Source organism: Anoplopoma fimbria, chromosome 2 (assembly GCF_027596085.1).
Source record: "Anoplopoma fimbria isolate UVic2021 breed Golden Eagle Sablefish chromosome 2, Afim_UVic_2022, whole genome shotgun sequence".
NCBI lineage: Eukaryota > Metazoa > Chordata > Actinopteri > Perciformes > Anoplopomatidae > Anoplopoma > Anoplopoma fimbria.
The window spans coordinates 2896861-2915235 of NC_072450.1; the positions used below are offsets into that span (position 1 = coordinate 2896861).

Sequence of the window (18375 nt, forward strand, 5' to 3'; positions counted from 1 at the left end):
AGAAAATCTCCACTAGTTGAACCCGACAACTGAAGCTGAATATTTTTAGATTTATTCAGAAAACAATTTGTATTCCTAAGAAAAAAGGCCCCACTAAACTTTATCAGACCTCACACACACACACAGAAAAAAAGTCCAGTTGTCACGGTGACGGTAACTCACGGCACTCTGGCAGACGCCGTCCACGGTGGCGCTGCGGTCGCCGCGTCCGATCCTCATCAGGCAGTGCAGCGTGCGGCCCTTGCGGTGCAGCCCGGAGCAGTGAGCATCGATCTCCGTCCGGCAGTGAAGCACGATCTCCGGACTCAGAGAGAAATCCTCCATCAGCATCCGCCTGTAGTCCAGCATCTCGCCCTGACACTCGCCGCTGACCGGGCGACCTGCGAGGCAAAAGGTCAAACTAGTACTGACACGACTCTGTATTTATATTTTATTAACATTATAATGATAAACAATGTTTTTTTATTACTTAAAGCTGCATTTATTTACTTTTTAGGAGGCTAAAGGCCACCATGTAAACACAACACTGACATATTATCTAATAAAACAAGGAATCTGTCTGTGTGTCCTTCAGATATCTCGACAACCGTTCATCTGATCTACTTCACATTTGGTGGTTGTATTGTTGTGGGATCAAGAAAGTGCAGTGTGGAATTTGGACACGTGACATGTTCAATATTACACAACATCTGACCCACAAGCAGAACATCAATCTGCAGAAATGATCAGTTTTCTACTGTTTGGAGATCAGCCGTCCATCCTCGTCCACTGCAGGTAACGTTAGTTTGATCAGAAGAACAGGATCATCAATGAAAGATAATTGCTAAGCTAATTGGCTAATTTGCTAACTGTTTATCTGAGAATGTGTTTTAAAGATTTTTAGAACTTCTGGTATTGCTGTTTAAGAAAGACTATTTGTTTACATACAAGAGTAATAAAGCATTGTTGATTATTTTCTCAATTTATCTTTTTTTTCCTCACAATACAATTAAAGTTGATGGAAATTGTTTAATAATGAAGATGTCGGCCATATTATCTGCCAAAAAATAGCGTCTGTTTATATTCCGTTTGATGCAAATAAAAAAAATGCACTACAGGAACTCACTACGGTTTCTGTTTTGTTTTGTTTGTCACGTGTTTGTTGTGTTACAAATGGACTACAACTGAATTTTTTGTGCATCCCTGTGTTGCATAGTGACGATAAATTATCCTTGAAAAAGAACTGATCGATAACCAATAAACAATATCGATAAGAGTAGAAGTAACGATAAAATCGTAACGATACCCATCCCTAATGTTAAGTCCAATTATTTATTTCCCTTTTAGCTCAATTTTGGTCTCCACCAACTCCAGAAAAGAATATCTGTCTCTTTTGCTACTAAACACTCTGCTGTCTTTATTAGCTAGCTGCTAACTTTGTGTGTCTGCATGTGTTAAGGAAACATCTACCTGCTGCTTTAAATGAGATTTGTAAGAAAACAGAGGTCTAGGTCTAAATCTCATCTCCCATCCCCCCCCTCTACTCCCCCAGCTCACCCCGGTGCACGGCGGCCTCCAGGCAGAGCAGCAGGTAGGACAGCCGGGCCTCGCGGGCCCTCGGCAGGTTGGTGTCCAGACTGCAGCGCTGCTTCCTCAGGTCCGCTTTACAGGCTTTAGCCAGAGAGTAGCTGACTCTGTAGTCCTGAGAGATCAGCTTCTGACGGGTCGTCAGAGCGTCGCGGCACTGAGGAGGAAGAGGAGGAAGAAGAGGAGGCAGAGGAGAGTATTAGAGACCAAGAAACGAGCTCGCTATGATCCCAAAACATAAGCGATAGTTGTTCGTACCTTTTCTGACATGGCCTCCTCAAACTTGTGATTGAACAGACACTTGTAGACTTTCCCTTCTCCTGCCTGAATCTGTGGAGACGAGGAAGAAAAGAGACCAGTGTTTGTTAGTTATCAGAACAAACTTGAAAACATGTTGTTATGGAATATGGTGGAAAGTTTTTCAAATTTGCCAAGGATACAAAAACTTTTGAAATGTTTTCTAAAAGGGAAAATTCTCTGACTTTTATGTGGATGTCCAATTTGTGTTAAATGTATTAAATTCATCAGCACTTTCTAATTTATGCCTTTTTTTAAACAGCCAGAAGCTAACAGTAAATTATTTAACTAAATTATCATAAAGTTGCCGACATAGATTTTGTGTTTTGACAGATTCTAACTGGTTTATAAATGACGATACTGAATTTGAACCTTAATAATGTAGAATGATCTGAATGTTTTTGTACTATTTTATTTATTTATTTAAAGATCAAAAGTATTTTTTAAAAGTCTCCTCACGTTCTGACAGAACCTCTCTCGGTCGTCTCTGCAGGAGAAGTAAAGATGTCGGTCGAGGTGAAAGTCGTCTGACGACAGCTCCGCCACCCGGAGGATCGCCCTCTGACACTCCTCTCTGATTGGACGAACATGATCCTGCTGCTCCGCCTCCCTCACCAGAGCCTTCTCCAGACAGGAGATGACCTCACCCTGAGAGTGGACGTCCTGACGACAACATGAGGAAGAGCAACCGAGTTAGTAAAAACAGGAATCTTTTGCGTAACGAATAGAACAATTAAAATTTTTGTTCAGCTTCTAAAAAAAAACAAAAAAAAAACAGACTTCCAAGATGTTTTTAGTTTCAGAGACATTACATTGATAATTACATTCAGCTTTCTTAAAGGAATATTTAATGACATACTGGTCAGATCCAGGTCACAAAAACATTTCAAAGCTGCAAAAAAAAGTAGATAATTTCAAAGCTGCAAAACGAATTCCAAAAAGTAATAAAGATAATATATATATATATATATATATATATATATATATATATATATATATATATATATATATATATATATATATATACACACACACACCACTCACCTTGTGTCCCACGTTGATGCTGCCACAGTGCAGACTGTTGATGTCCTCTTTACATTTGTCCATGAAGCCACAGATGAGTCTGTAGTCGCTGAAGATGATGCTGGTCATCTTGGTGATGTACTGGTTACACTGGTACTCGCTGACGTTGCCGCGGTGATCCACCAGACAGGACACCAGGTAGCCCCTCCCTCTCTCCTCCTCGTTACACTCCTTTATCTGGAGGCATCGAACGTGTGACGGGTCAACGGGACAGACTTTTATTTAACTTCTCTCTAACAAACAATGATTTGTCTATGTGATAATGTTGAAAATATTTTCTATTCAGGAGATATAAAGTTTAAATAGATTTATCTGTTCATTCTGTAATAAGTTGATTAAACTTGACAGGAAGTGTAACCCGGGCCTCGTCCTCGGTGCACACTGACCTCAGCGATGGTGCTCTTGCAGACCTCCGTAGCCACCGACTCAAACTTTGGATCTGTGGTCAGATTGAGTTTATAGTTCCACAGCAGCTGAGAGAGAGAGGAACAAAACACTGATTTATAAACGTGTTCATTAGACGTCCAGGTTATGTAATGTCACCGTGACATCACTCATTGGTTTGTCGACGGCCGTTTTGAAGCCTCGAGTTTGGTGATTTGGCCGTCGCCATCTTGTTTTTTTTGCAACTAGTGAGCAGGAAGTCACCATATTTGGACTGAGGAGGAGTTTGCATCGCTTTAATTATGTTAAGATGTTAACAAATGTCTCTCTAGTCTTTAGATTCTCTTCTCTCTTTCTGTCATTTTGAATTCATGTGTTTATATATTTGTTTCCTGTCAGTCTCAGCTGCAACCGATAACAGCTGCTGACAGTCAGACCGCCCAGAAAATAACACAACAAAACAGAGCCCCTGTGTGTGTGTGTGTGTGTGTGTGTGTGTGTGTGTGTGTGTGTGTGTGTGTAGGTCGTCAGTTATGGGTTACTGAAGATTCTTTTATTTATTTTGAATCTGAATTTGCAAAGAAACTACATTTATGATTTAAATGTAGTGCTGAAGAAAAGTTTAGATTTGCCTCTGATTTGTAGGAGTATAAAGTAACATCTACAACAACTAGAGATACTAAAGTTAAGTACAAGTACCTCAGAATCGTACTTAAGTAAAGTACTTCAGTATATTCCGTCATCACAATCAGACCCAGTAAACGTGTCCTTTAGATTATCTAATAAATGAAAAAATGTTTTGAAGGAAATACTTACATGGTTACAGTCAGGAGCGATCTCAGATTCCTGCAGAAAGACGAGAGAGAGAAGGAAAGAAGTCAAAGGTCATTAATGGATTAAATGAAGGGAAGTGGGAAAGAACACCCAAGGGGGGTGAACACTTCAGCAACGCTTTATGTGTGTGCATGTGACACATTAAAGAAAGAAAGCAAGTGCACACACACACGTATATATAAAAACACACATTATATGGTCCTCCCACACAAAAAAAACATCCCTGCATATATTTTATATGAACAAAAGCAGCAGAAGCTCTTCAGACTCTCCCACAACTTCCTCCACTCTGAGAAAACACAGCAGGAGAAGCTTCACTTAAAGCTTCACATCACTTTGCAGTAAAAAAAAAGACATTAAAGATAAAAAAAGAGACGAAAAAAAATACTCAATATTCTGAGACAGAAGAACAAATGTGAAGAGGAAACAGAGCCTCAGTGGCCTCCAGGATTAGAATTAACAAATTAGTGAAACTATGAGTTACTGATTAACGAAGGCGCCGCTCCGTTCACATCAAAGGCTTCTTAAAAACAAGATTAATCGAGAGGACGGATCAAAGCGGTAACAGAGGATAACTGTGTCCGGGTAACGGGACAGAACATCACAGAGGAGCTCATGTGATACTCTGAGAAGTCTGCGGCGTGAAACCGACCTCGGAACGTTTAATCAAAACAAAAGGTTCATTGTAGATTTACTGTCGCCGCCTTTGTGGTCTGCAGCACCAGAACGGTACCAGCTTTCTTTCCTCTGGGAACACGAGTGACTTCATAAATGACTATATGTAAAAAGGAAATGATGACCCCACAGAGAATGAGCTACTATTATCCACCTTCGGCCTCTTTCAGCTCATCGGATGGGTCATTTCACGGCACATTTGCTGTTTTTGTTTCAGTTTCATCGTCTTTTAAACCAACCGAATACTTCCTGCTGATAGACACAGTTACAGTCCAGCTGGTGGAGAACAAACTAAGAGTTAGCGAGAAAGGTGCACTCAGCAGAGTCAGACCCGTCGTCGTAAAACACACTTCAAAAACAAGCGGCTTAAAGTCTTCGTATAAAACACATCATAAAATCTTTCCAAAAACAAACAAAAAAAACTCATCTAGCTGTCTGACCGCGTAGCAGAAGAGGAGTGGCTGTGAGGTACTCAGCAGTGGGAGTGTACTGGTAGTTCTGTTAGCTGTTAGCCATTAACTAAACACACCGTCCAAAACAATAAAAGTGTATTATAAAAGGAGCAATTAAGAGTAGGCAGGCAGTCAATGGTAGTATAAAAAAAAAGGTAATAAAAGGAGTTTTGAGAAGGTTTATAGTCTCTGTAACCACAAGACGTACTTGAGCATCAGCCGTAACTGAACAACTAGAATATCATGCAGTTTGCTTCAGGCGAGTGAGAGGTCGGCCGTGGACGGACAGAGAGGTGCACACACACACACACAGGCATGTGATTCATCGCGTGATCGCATGCTGAGATACTCATAACATGTATTGTGATGTAATGTAACTGTAATGTTTTGCATTTAGAGGCCTGAGGAATGAAAATGATACAGTATTACCAAAGGAAAAGGTATTATTAGAAATAATAAATATAGGATTCAGCATTTAAACATTTCATTTAGATATTATTTGTCGAGAAATGTAAAATGAACACCGTTTTCTGCCCCGATAATCACCTCTAGATGCCTGAGATTCATCTTATAAACCCTTATGAAACGTAGTGATGCTGAGATTTAAATCAACAGTATGTCGATAAAGAATCAGTCAATCAAAACAAAATCTAGATGTCGGTCACAGAAAGCGTTCTGCAGACTGAAGCTGCTCTACATTTGAATTCTCTATTTATCAGTACTTATTTGTGCATTTCCTCTCTTGCTGATCAATAAAGGTTTATCTTATCTTATCTTACATCCTGTCAGTGTCACAGTTTAAACTCTCCCTGATGTCCACGGGCCTGTTGGCGCCGAGGCAAAGTGACTTCCTGTCCAGCCGTCGGTTTATAACCACCACGCCGTTTCTTAGACGTTCTCTCGAGTGTCGGATCTTTGGGGCTTAAACCGCCACAAAAGAAATACTCAAACTGAACTGTGTGTGTGTGTGTGTGTGTGTGTGTGTGTGTGTGTGTGTGTGTGTGTGTGTGTCCTTCCCTGGAGAAGAGGCAGATTTTAAGAGCCATTTTCCTCAGGAGGCCACAGCTGTTCATGGAGTTGAAGCGATGTAATTATCTCAGTAAAGAGGGCATCGCTCAAAGGCCGACCGAGGTGTGTGTGTGTGTGTGTGTGTGTGTGTGTGTGTGTGTGTGTGTGTGTGTGTGTGTGTGTGTGTGTGTGTGTGTGTGACGTTGGCATGTTGGAGGGAGGATGACATCACCACCAGGTAAAACTCAGTGAAAGGATGTTAATCACAGACATCCGTTCACTATGTTTACTTTGGCATTTATAAGCAGTGAATGAAAATCAGATTGAAGTGATATATAAACATAAATTCAAATAGATTATCCTTAAAGTAAAATATTTAAATGTAACAAACTCCATTGCATCTAGAGTTCAACATTAAAGGAATACTTCACCTCCTGAAATGTCAGTTGCTCACAGATGTTACCTTTAATTCTTTAAGAAAATGTAGTTTTTCTCTCATGACACAACGTTGAATGAAGAATCAAACAACGGAGGAAAGTCTTGATGATTTGAATTAAATAGAGGCTGCATTTAACAACAGCAAAACTACATAAAAACATCTGGTGCACAATAATCCAAGTCTTGTTCATCCAGTCGTATGCTCTCTACTTCACAAACACTACAGACCTCAACAAATCCTCATACGATGGTTCGTACGATGTCTTAGGAAAAAGCGACTCCTCAGATTTTGTGTGTTTTCCTATAAAAAAAAATCCAGCAAAATGTGTAAATGTACACTCATTACATGCATAAGAGATTTTCAAAATAAGCTTCCGTCTTATGTGGAAACAAGTTAGTTAAGTTTAGGCGACAAAAATAATTAATTAGGTTTAATAAAAGATGTTGGTTTGAGTTCAAATAATTACCTAAGTGGCATTAATTAAGAACAAAGGTTACATGACAAATACATCCATGTTGTACTCTTCATTCATCAAGACTCTTCCCGGTTTTTTTTAAATACTTAATCTGCCATGAAGCATGAAAAAAATATTCATAAATATATGTCCTCATTAGTCCACTTCATTTATAGATTTCAGTCTTTTTAAGTAGTTACTTGTTTATTTACCATAGATGTTCTAACTAGGCTCCAATCACATCAAGCAAAGGACACTAAAAAACACCTAGTATTTTAATTAGTTCATTTTACCAGTTCTCAAAAGTTTAGTTTTCATTTTGTACTACAAGCAAAATTATTTTATATATATATATAAAATATAAATATATATATATATATATATATATACAAATAAATATATATTATATTATATATATAAATATATATATATATACATATAATATATATATATATTTATATATAAATATATATATATATATATATATATATATAATATATATATTTATATATATAAATATATATATATATATATTATATATATAATATATATATATATATATATATATATATATATATAATATATATACATATAAATATATATATATTTATACATATAAATATATATATTATATATATAAATATATAATATATAAATATAAAGATAGTCCTTACTGTGAGGATCCTACAACAGAAATTTAGCACAAAAACAATCCTCCTTACCAAAATAAGAGCCTAAAATGAATCAGTGCATGTAGGCAGCAAATGTGTAAACAGATTGTGATAGGAAAAAAAGATCTGTGTGGATGTTTTCAATCATAAAGAGAAGCAGGAAGTGTTTTCACCCTGTTAGTCACCTGACAGCTGGATGACTGCACATGAACTCACACCTCCGTCAGGTTGATTATTACCTCAGTGAGTCTGCAGCTGTACCGTGTGCCGAGGTGGGAAAACCTCAAACCACATCAAACATTTCCCTTTAGACTGATAGTTTAATGGTTTTAACAGCTGCACTGGTGGGAGTTTAACTAGGTGTGACTGCTTTTAGGCCACAATAAGCCTACAGCTTCAGTAGATGTTCATTAATGCATTTATGCAATTAGATATTTAGTTTATAAAATGTCAAAAACAATCACGAGTTCCCAGAGCGATGTCCTTTCAAACAGCTTGTTTTGTTTGAGCAACAGTCCAAAACCAAAAGACACAAAATTTTGATTATTTGAAAAACACAATAAAAAGCTGGAATGTCAATGTTTGATAAATGATTAAATTGATTATCAAAACTGCTGTCAATTAATTTTCTGTTTCTCCACCTGAAGGGCAACTTTGAAAAATAATTACATCTTTTTTTTTTTTTTTTTTACAAGGAATCTAATTTAACAGTTAACTGAATAAATGAACTCTGAAAAATACAAATAATTAACTACATTTTCAGGGGGCATGGGTGTAAAATATTGACAGCTAGTTGTAGTAGCTAGTAGTGTTGTGAAAACACAAACTTACATCTAAAACTAAACATTTAAAATGTTAAATATATAAATTAGTCAGTAACAGGGCTATATTTTCATTATCAGTCAAACTTTTCTATTACTATAGTAAATTATTGTTAAAATGATTACTTAACTCCAATAATGCATATTTTCCTGCAGCATGATCTGCTTCATGTAAAACATTGTTCTGCTAAAAACAAAACCAGATAAATGTGCAGTAAAAGTACACTGGTCCCAATTAAAATAAATATAATTAAAAATGCATATATTTGTGAATGTGTGAACAATTACTCCACTATCATCTTGCATCATTTAAACATGTGGTTAAAAAATATTTGTAGCTTCTGCAGGAATGAAATCACGAGGAGAGCGTGGATTTCTACCTGGTGTGTGTGCACGTGTGTGTGTGCACGCTGCTCAGACACTGACGCAGGTGTTCAATAAACCTAAGATGTTAAATAAACTAATAAATAAGTCAGTAACTCAGCAGTAAAACAGCACTATATTTCATTTATAAGCTAAAAGAAAAACTCTACTAATATAATAAATTGTTGTAAAAATGTTGATTTGACTCCAATAATTCATAATTTCTTGCAGCATGTTCTGCTGCATGTAAAAATTATGTTTTGTGAAAAAACAGATAAAAGTAAAGTTGCCCCAATTAAAAAATATATTTAAAAAAATGCATTTATTTCTAAAAGTGTGAACAGTTACTCCACTATCATCTTGCATAATTTAAACATTTGCTTAAAAATATTTGTAGCTTCTGCAGGAATGAAATCACGTGGATTTCACTGACGCAGGTGTAGGTGTTCACCTCTGCATCAGTGTCCCCCTGTGTGGGACATCAGACTTAATTTCCCTGGAGACTAATAGTTAATTAATTAATGGTTTTAACAGCTGCACAGTCGGGGTTAGAGTACATTTCTGGACACAGTCTGCAACTTCAGTAGATTTTCATTAATGCATTTAGATATTTAGTTTATAAAATGTCAAAAACAATCACGAGTTCCCAGAGTGATGTCTTTACAAACAGCTTGTTATGTTCAACTAACAGACCTGGTTTATGATTATATATAAAACTGACTAAAAAGCTGGAACCAGAAAATGTTTGATAAATGTTTAAATTGATTATCAAACACTTTTCTGTAAACCAACTGATTTATTTTATCCTGGAAGTGCGGACTTTGAAAAAAACAAAACATTACATAATAAATTAACTATGAAAAATACAAATAATTAACTATTTTTTAAGGGGGCATGGGGGGAATAAAGTCTAAACTTAAGATGTTAAATAAACTAATAAATAAGTAAGTAAAACAGCACTATATTTCGTTTAAAAGCTAAAAAAAACAAACTATTAATATAATAAATTGTAAAAACGTTGATTTGACTCCAATCCTTCATAGTTTATTGCAGCATGTTCTGCTGCATGTAAAAATAATGTTTTACAAAAAAACACAGTTGCCCCAATTAAAATATATATATAAAAAAATGCATTTATTTCTAAAAGTGTGAACAGTTACTCCACTATCATCTTGCATAATTTAAACATTTGCTTAAAAATATTTGTAGCTTCTGCAGGAATGAAATCACGTGGATTTCTACCTGGTGTGTGTGTGTGTGTGCACACTGCTCGGACACTGACGCAGGTGTAGGTGTTCAATAAACCTAAGATGTTAAATAAACTAATAAATAAGTCAGTAACTCAGCAGTAAAACAGCACTATATTTCATTTATAAGCTAAAAAAAAACCTCTACTAATATAATAAATTGTTGTAAAAACATTGATTTGACTCCAATACTTCATAATTTATTGCATTTTCTGTAAACCAACTGATTTATTTTATCCTGGTAGTGCGGACCTTGAAAAAATTACATAATAAATTAACTATGAAAAATACAAATAATTAACTATTTTTTAAGGGGGCATGGGGGGAATAAAGTCTAAACTCAAGATGTAAAATAAACTAATAAATAAGTCAGTAAAACAGCACTATATTTCGTTTAAAAAAAAAACCTCTACTAATATAATAAATTGTAAAAACGTTGATTTGACTCCAATCCTTCATAATTTATTGCAGCATGTTCTGCTGCATGTAAAAAATAATGTTTTACAAAAAACACAGATAAAAGTAGTTGCCCCAATTAAAATATATATATATAAAAAAATGCATTTATTTCTAAAAGTGTGAACAGTTACTCCACTATCATCTTGCATAATTTAAACATGTGGTTAAAAATATTTGCAGCTTCTGCAGGAATGAAATCACGAGGATTTCTACCTGGTGTGTGTGCACGCTGCTCGGACACTGACGCAGGTGTTTAATGAACTTAATATGTTAAATAAACTAATAAATAAGTAAGTAACTCAGCACTATATTTCGTTTAAAAAAAACTCTACTAATATAATAAATTGTTGTAAAAACGTTGATTTGACTCCAATAATTCATAATTTCTTGCAGCATGTTCTGCTGCATGTAAAAATAATGTTTTACAAAAAAACAGATAAAAGTAGTTGCCCCAATTAAAAAAAATATATAAAAAAAAATGTAATATATATATTTATATATATATATATATATATACACACACACACACACACACACACACAAAACATATATATATATATATATATATATATATATAAATAATAAATATAAAAATGCATTTATTTCTAAAAGTGTGAACAGTTACTCCACTATCATCTTGCATAATTTAAACATTTGCTTAAAAATATTTGCAGCTTCTGCAGGAATGAAATCAGGAGGATTTCTACCTGGTGTGTGTGTGTGTGTGTGTGTGTGTGTGTGTGTGTGTGTGTGTGTGTGTGTGTGTGTGTGTGCAGGTGTAGGTGTTCACCTCTGCACCAGTGTCCCTCTGTGTGGCTCTCTAACCACCGACACACCCAGTGAACCCCCCACCCACCACTCCCCCAGCACCACCACCTCCCTCACCTCTCTGCGGTCCTGCAGACACTCCAGCACGGCCAGGTTGTTGGCCCAGGTGTGCTTGGGGCAGAAGCGGGACAGGTCGTCCCTGCAGGCCTCCTCCTCCGACAGCCTCCATCCGGACGAGCGGCGAGGCGGCGACGCCCCCGCGGCAGGAGCGGCAGGAGCGGCGGGAGCGGCAGGAGCGGCAGGAGCGGCAGCGGCGAAGGCGGCAGGTGCATCCTTGTCCGGAGGGTCTCTGAGGAGCAGCAGCGGGTTCGGGGGTTCGGGGGCTCCACCGGGCCGCCGCCTGCAGCCTTCGGGCCGGCGGCCTTGGAGCCGAAGCCGCAGAGACAGACGGACGACAGCAGCAGCGGCAGCAGCAGCGGAGAGGAACTGTACGCCGCCATCTTCACTTCACTGACAAGCTGGTGCTGATGACGCGCCGCTTCCGCTCAGCGCCTTCACAATAAGAGCGTTTTAAGAGCGGATGGAGTGAACCACTTCCGGTCATTTAATGAGAGGTTTGACTTTTATCTCTTTATTATTTATTAAGGCTTTTATCTTTTATCTTTTTATCTTTATTTTTTATCTCTTTATCATGACTTTTATCTCATTATTATGACTTTTATCTCATTATTATGACTTTTATCTCATTATTATGACTTTTATCTCATTATTATTTTTATTATGACTTTTATCTCATTTTTATTATGACTTTTATCTCATTATTATGACTTTTATCTCTTTATTATGACTTTTATCTCATTATTATGACTTTTATCTCATTATTATGACTTTTATCTCATTATTATGACTTTTATCTCTTTATTATGACTTTTATCTCATTATTATGACTTTTATCTCATTATTATGACTTTTATCTCATTATTATGACTTTTATCTCTTTATTATGACTTTTATCTCATTATTATGACTTTTTATCTCATTATTATTATGACTTTTATCTCTTTATTATGACTTTTATCTCTTTATTATGACTTTTTATCATTATTATGACTTTTATCTCATTATTATGACTTTTATCTCATTATGAAGCCTTTTTATCTCATTATTATGACTTTTATCTCATTATTATGACTTTTATCTATTATTATGACTTTTATCTCATTATTATGACTTTTATCTCATTATTATGACTTTTATCTCATTTTTTATCTTTATTATGACTTTTATCTCATTATTATGACTTTTATCTCATTATTATGACTTTTATCTCATTATTATGACTTTTATCTCATTATTATGACTTTTTTATCTCATTATTATGATTTTTTATCTCATTATTATGACTTTTTATCATTATTATGACTTTTATCTCATTATTATGACTTTTATCTCTTTATTATGACTTTTATCTCATTATTATGACTTTTCATCTCATTATTAAGACTTTTATCTGTTAATTATGACTTTCTATCTCATAATTAAGACTTTTATCTTTTTATCTATTATGACTTTTATCTCATAATTATGACTTTTATCTATTATGACTTTTATCTCATTATTATGACTTTTATCTCTTTATTATTTTATCTCTTTATTATGACTTTTATCTCTTTATTATGACTTTTATCTCTTTATTAAGACTTTTATCTCATTATTATGACTTTTATCTCATTATTATGACTTTTATCTCATTATTATGACTTTTTATCTCATTATTATGACTTTTTATCTTTATGACTTTTATCTCATTATTATGACTTTTTATCTCATTATTATGACTTTTATCTCATTATTATGACTTTTATCTCATAATTATGACTTTTTATCTCATTATTATGACTTTTATCTCATTATTATGACTTTTATCTCATTATTATGACTTTTTATCTTCATGACTTTTATCTCATTATTATGACTTTTTATCTTTTTAACTTTTTATCTCATTATTATGACTTTTTATCTCATTATTATGACTTTCTATCTTATCATGACTTTTATCTTTATGACTTTTTATCTTTATGACTTTTATCTCTTTATTATGACTTTTATCTCTTTATTATGACTTTTTATCTCATTATTATGACTTTTATCTCATTATTATGACTTTTTATCTCACTTTTATGACTTTTATCTCATTATTATGACTTTTTATCTCATTATTATGACTTTTATCTCATTATTATGACTTTTTATCATTATGACTTTTTATCTCATTATTATGACTTTTATCTCATTATTATGACTTTTATCTCATTATTATGACTTTTTATCTTTATGACTTTTTATCTCATTATTATGACTTTTATCTCATTATTATGACTTTTATCTCATTATTATGACTTTTATCTCTTTATTATGACTTTTATCTCATTATTATGACTTTTATCTCATTATTATGACTTTTTATCTCTTTTATTATTATTATGACTTTTTCTCATCTTTTATCTTTATTATGACTTTTATCTATTATGACTTTTTATCTCTCATTATTATACTTTTTTTATCTTTTAAGACTTTTATTCATAATTATGACTTTTATCTCATTATTATGACTTTTATCTCATTATTATGACTTTTATCTCATTATTATGACTTTTTATCTCATTATTATGACTTTTATCTCATTATTATGACTTTTATCTCATTATTATGACTTTTATCTTTATGACTTTTTATCTCATTATTATGACTTTTATCTCATTATTATCTCATTATTATGACTTTTTATCTCATTATTATGACTTTTTATCTCATTATTATGACTTTTATCTATCTCATTATTATGACTTTTATCTCATAATTATGACTTTTTATCTCATTATTATGACTTTTTATCTCATTTATTATCTCATTATTATGACTTTTTATCTCATTATTATGACTTTTATCTCATTATTTTATCTCATTATTATGACTTTTATCTCATTATTATGACTTTTATCTCATTATTATGACTTTTTATCTCATTATTATGACTTTTATCTCATTATTATGACTTTTATCTCATTATTATGACTTTTTATCTCATTATTATGACTTTTATCTCATTATTATGACTTTTATCTCATTATTATGACTTTTTATCTTTATGACTTTTTATCTCATTATTATGACTTTTATCTCATTATTATGACTTTTTATCTCATTATTATGACTTTTATCTCATAATTATGACTTTTTATCTCATTATTATGACTTACCCTGTGGGTTTTTTGTCAAGGCTAAGTTTTCATACTATTTTTTTCTTTTACTGGCTGAATGAGCTTCCATAGATATAAGATATTTTAGCATATCTTTTATTTTTAAGTTAAAGTCGACTACCATTAGGCCTAAAACTTTAATAAATAAATAATTTTCCACCAATCAATAAAAGTCCTGCATTAAAAAATATATATTTTTACAAGGAATGAAGAGAGTCAAATAAAACAGTGGGGTTTAACAACACTCTGTAGGATTCACAATTGAAACTTAAAATATTTTGAATAAAAATGCACATTTATTAATTTACAATACGCCCATTTAGGTTGAGTCAGAAAGGTTTAGCTTTGACTTTTTTTCTGTTATTTTTTTTAATACTCTTTACTTTTGTTTTGATGCTACAAATGTGAAATGTGGTTCATCGTAAAAAGCTGAAAAAACTAGATTTGAAACTATAATAGAAGAGCATTCATGTGTGTGTGTGTGTGTGTGTGTGTGTGTGTGTGTGTGTGTGTGTGTGTGTGTGTGTGTGTGTGTGTGTGTGTGTGTGTGTTGTGTGTGTGTGTGTGTGTGTGTGTGTTTGTGTGTGTGTGTCCTCCCCGTTTGAGCAGCTGGGTAAAATGGGAACCAGTCAGGGCAATAAATCCTCCCAGTTTAGAGCTGACAGCTGCTGGGAGGCTTTTTCTGGTTCACCATCCGTCCTGCTGTCAGAGTTTGTTATTTATTTCATTTTAAGGTATTTTATATTTTTCTTTGACTTTAGTCACACATATCTGTTACTTAGCAACATTTTTATTTTAGTATTTATTTTGTTACATCAGAAAAAAACATCTCTTTTCACAATCTAGTCACTCTGAAAGCGGTTCTTGTCTCTCTGCAGATTCTGAACAATGGGGGAAACTCATCCCTGGAAAAAAAAGCATTTTCTTTGTGGACGTCTTTATATTCACTGAATGAATCTCTGCTGAGTTTCTGCTGAATGAACGAAACAAAACACAGACAGATGAAAAGGAGCGATCAGCTGTTCCAGACTCACAGGAAAACCAACGACAGCAGACAAATCCCTCCACGGTTCAGTTTGTCTCTGTAGAAGATCATCTGTTATTTCTCTACGAATATCACAGACGTCTTTATAATGTCAGACTTTGTCTCACGATAGCAGAGTTTAGTGATGAATTATGTTCAATATATGCGGTCTGAGTTATTACAAGTTCTCTCTTCAAGTTTTACTCAGACTTTTATGCAAATCCAAAGCCATAAAAATGATGCGTTAATCCGTCTCTCAAGCCAGTTGGTTCCTTCTAAAGACACACATCTTTCAAAAATACAGCTCACAAATATAAAATTTCATTTTTATTTAAAAAAAAGTCTGATTAGTTTACCAAAACAGTTTGTCACTGTAGTTTTTTATTAAAACAAACAGGAGGAAATAGAGCATTTGTTGGGGGACTATTTTAAGCGGCGGATGAATCCACATTTGCTGCTCTAGTGAGTGTGTGTGGCAGCAGGACGGTGTGTGTGAGCTCCATCAGGCTGTGATACACACACACAATACTTGTTAGAAGATATGCATCCTTGTAACCATGAAGCTTGACCATGAACCATGAACTTAAGATCAACTTAACACAAAAACACTGATCTAAATACGTCATCGGGGTCCCACATTGTCTAAAGATGCTTCCAGAACAAAGATTCTTGAAGTGTTTGTTCCAGTCTCAGCTGCTTCCGTTGACCCCTTTGGTCTGGAATTCAACCGACAACTGCTGCCGGTCAACCTCACACACACACACACACACACACACACACACACACACACACACACACACACACACACACACACACACACACACACACACACACTGAACCAACACATATAAAGAGACCGTGGAGCTGTGGTATTTCCCTTCATGTTCTCGGGATCAGCCGTGGTCAGGATGGCGGAGTGAGTCCTGATCTGAACTGAGGACACTTTCTAAGAAAATCTCACAGAATAATTCTTTAATTAATCATGTTCTTTTTTGTTCTTACTTCCTGTTTCTCTCCAGGAAAAAGATGTCATCGAGTCGGAGGAATCAGCTCAAGGTAGAGTACGATACACATCTATAAACTAAACATGCTTTAGTGAGCTGAACGCCTTCATAGCTTATTCGGAGGTTTACATTTTTAACATTTTGCATGTTTTTTTATTATGTCATTCTATAGATGAAACAACTAATCTATTCATAGTAATACCAAAAAAAAGAAGAATTAACCTGATAATGAAAATGTTGCAGCCATATAGTTTATTTAACTGTGTTATTTAACTGATGAAAAATCAATCAGATTTTCTTTCATAAATTAGATTCTAACATTCATTAGTTAGATTTTTATTTGATGAACCCGGATGTTAATGAAGAACGGCAGATAAATATTTGACATTTGAAGGCAACACAGAATCAATATTTAGGGGAAGAGAAAGAAAATAAAAAATATTAGCATGGCTTTAAAAATGCATTTTCTTTTCTTCTTAAAAACAGAACTTGATATTAAAGTACCTGCTAATGTGACCAACATGTTCTATTACGACAGATCATTTCATGTATGGATAATGATTTATATTACTATGTAGCATGTTCTCTGGTAATAAATAAATAAATAAATAGGTTTGAGTTTGTATCCTCCTCTTCCTCCTCCTCTTTCCTCCTTCTTTTCCTCTCCATCTTCCTCCTCCTCCTTCTCTTCCTCCTCATAGCTTACTGCTTTTACCAACTTTTAAGACTTTAATCCACTTTAATATATTTTTGTTCTATGACAAACTAACTGACTCTCTTCCTCCTTCTCCTCTTCCTCCTCTTCTTCTTCTTCTTCCTCCTCCTCCTTATCCTCCTCTCCTCTTCCTCCTTCTCCTCTTCCTCTTCCTCCTGCTCTTCATTTTACTCCTCTTCTTCCTCCTCCTCCTCCTCTTCTTCTTCCTCCTCCTTATCCTCCTCTTCCTCTTCCTCCTTCTCCTCTTCCTCTTCCTCCTGCTCTTCATTTTACTCCTCTTCTTCCTCCTCTTCCTCTTCCTCGTCCTCCTCTTCTTCTTCCTCCTCCTCCTTATCCTCCTCTTCCTCCTGCTCTTCATTTTACTCCTCTTCTTCCTCCACTTCCTCCTCCTCCTCTTCTTCCTCCTCCTCCTTATCCTCCTCTTCCTCCTTCTCCTCTTCCTCCTGCTCTTCATTTTACTCCTCTTCCTCTTCTTGTTCCTCCTCCTCCTTATCCTCCTCTTCCTCTTCCTCGTCCTCCTCCTCCTCCTCCCCTTCTTCTTCCTCCTCCTCCTTATCCTCCTCTTCCTCCTTCTCCTCTTCCTCCTGCTCTTCATTTTACTCCTCTTCCTCCTCCTCCTCCTCCTCTTCTTCTTCCTCCTCCTCCTTATCCTCCTCTTCCTCTTTCTCCTCCTCTTCCTCCTCTTCTCAGAGCTTTTTGCTTTTACCATCTTTTTAGGCTTGAATCCACTTTATTACATTTCTGTTCTGTGACTGATACTCTCACTAACTCCCTCCTCCTCCTCCTCCTCCTCCTCAGAGCTTGCTGCTGCAGATCGGTGAGGAGATGGTGGAGGAGGAGGCGCTGGAGGC

At 35.0% G+C, this 18375-nt stretch overlaps 2 protein-coding genes across 3 annotated transcripts in view; one reads left to right on the forward strand and one right to left on the reverse strand.

Moving 5' to 3' along the window:
• The window catches only part of LOC129099032 (Golgi apparatus protein 1-like), a 25520-nt gene extending 13450 nt beyond the window's left edge, over positions 1-12070 (reverse strand). The window contains 9 exon segments of the mRNA XM_054608197.1: positions 163-380; positions 1537-1723; positions 1825-1896; positions 2323-2526; positions 2908-3123; positions 3333-3419; positions 4147-4176; positions 11639-11914; positions 11917-12070. Coding sequence (XP_054464172.1) covers positions 163-380; positions 1537-1723; positions 1825-1896; positions 2323-2526; positions 2908-3123; positions 3333-3419; positions 4147-4176; positions 11639-11914; positions 11917-12021 — 1395 coding nt within the window. The 5' untranslated portion in view covers positions 12022-12070.
• The window catches only part of LOC129099114 (troponin I, fast skeletal muscle-like), a 10351-nt gene continuing 4011 nt past the window's right edge, over positions 12036-18375 (forward strand). The window contains exons 1-3 of one of the 2 annotated variants that reach the window (XM_054608294.1): positions 12036-12135; positions 16825-16861; positions 18323-18375. The exon at positions 18323-18375 is cut by the window's right edge and continues 76 nt beyond it. In XM_054608294.1, the coding sequence (XP_054464269.1) occupies positions 16832-16861; positions 18323-18375 (83 nt within the window). In that variant the 5' untranslated portion in view covers positions 12036-12135; positions 16825-16831. Of the gene's footprint in view, positions 12136-16705; positions 16722-16824; positions 16862-18322 lie in introns of those variants that run through there. The other variant, XM_054608285.1, reaches the window with a different exon arrangement.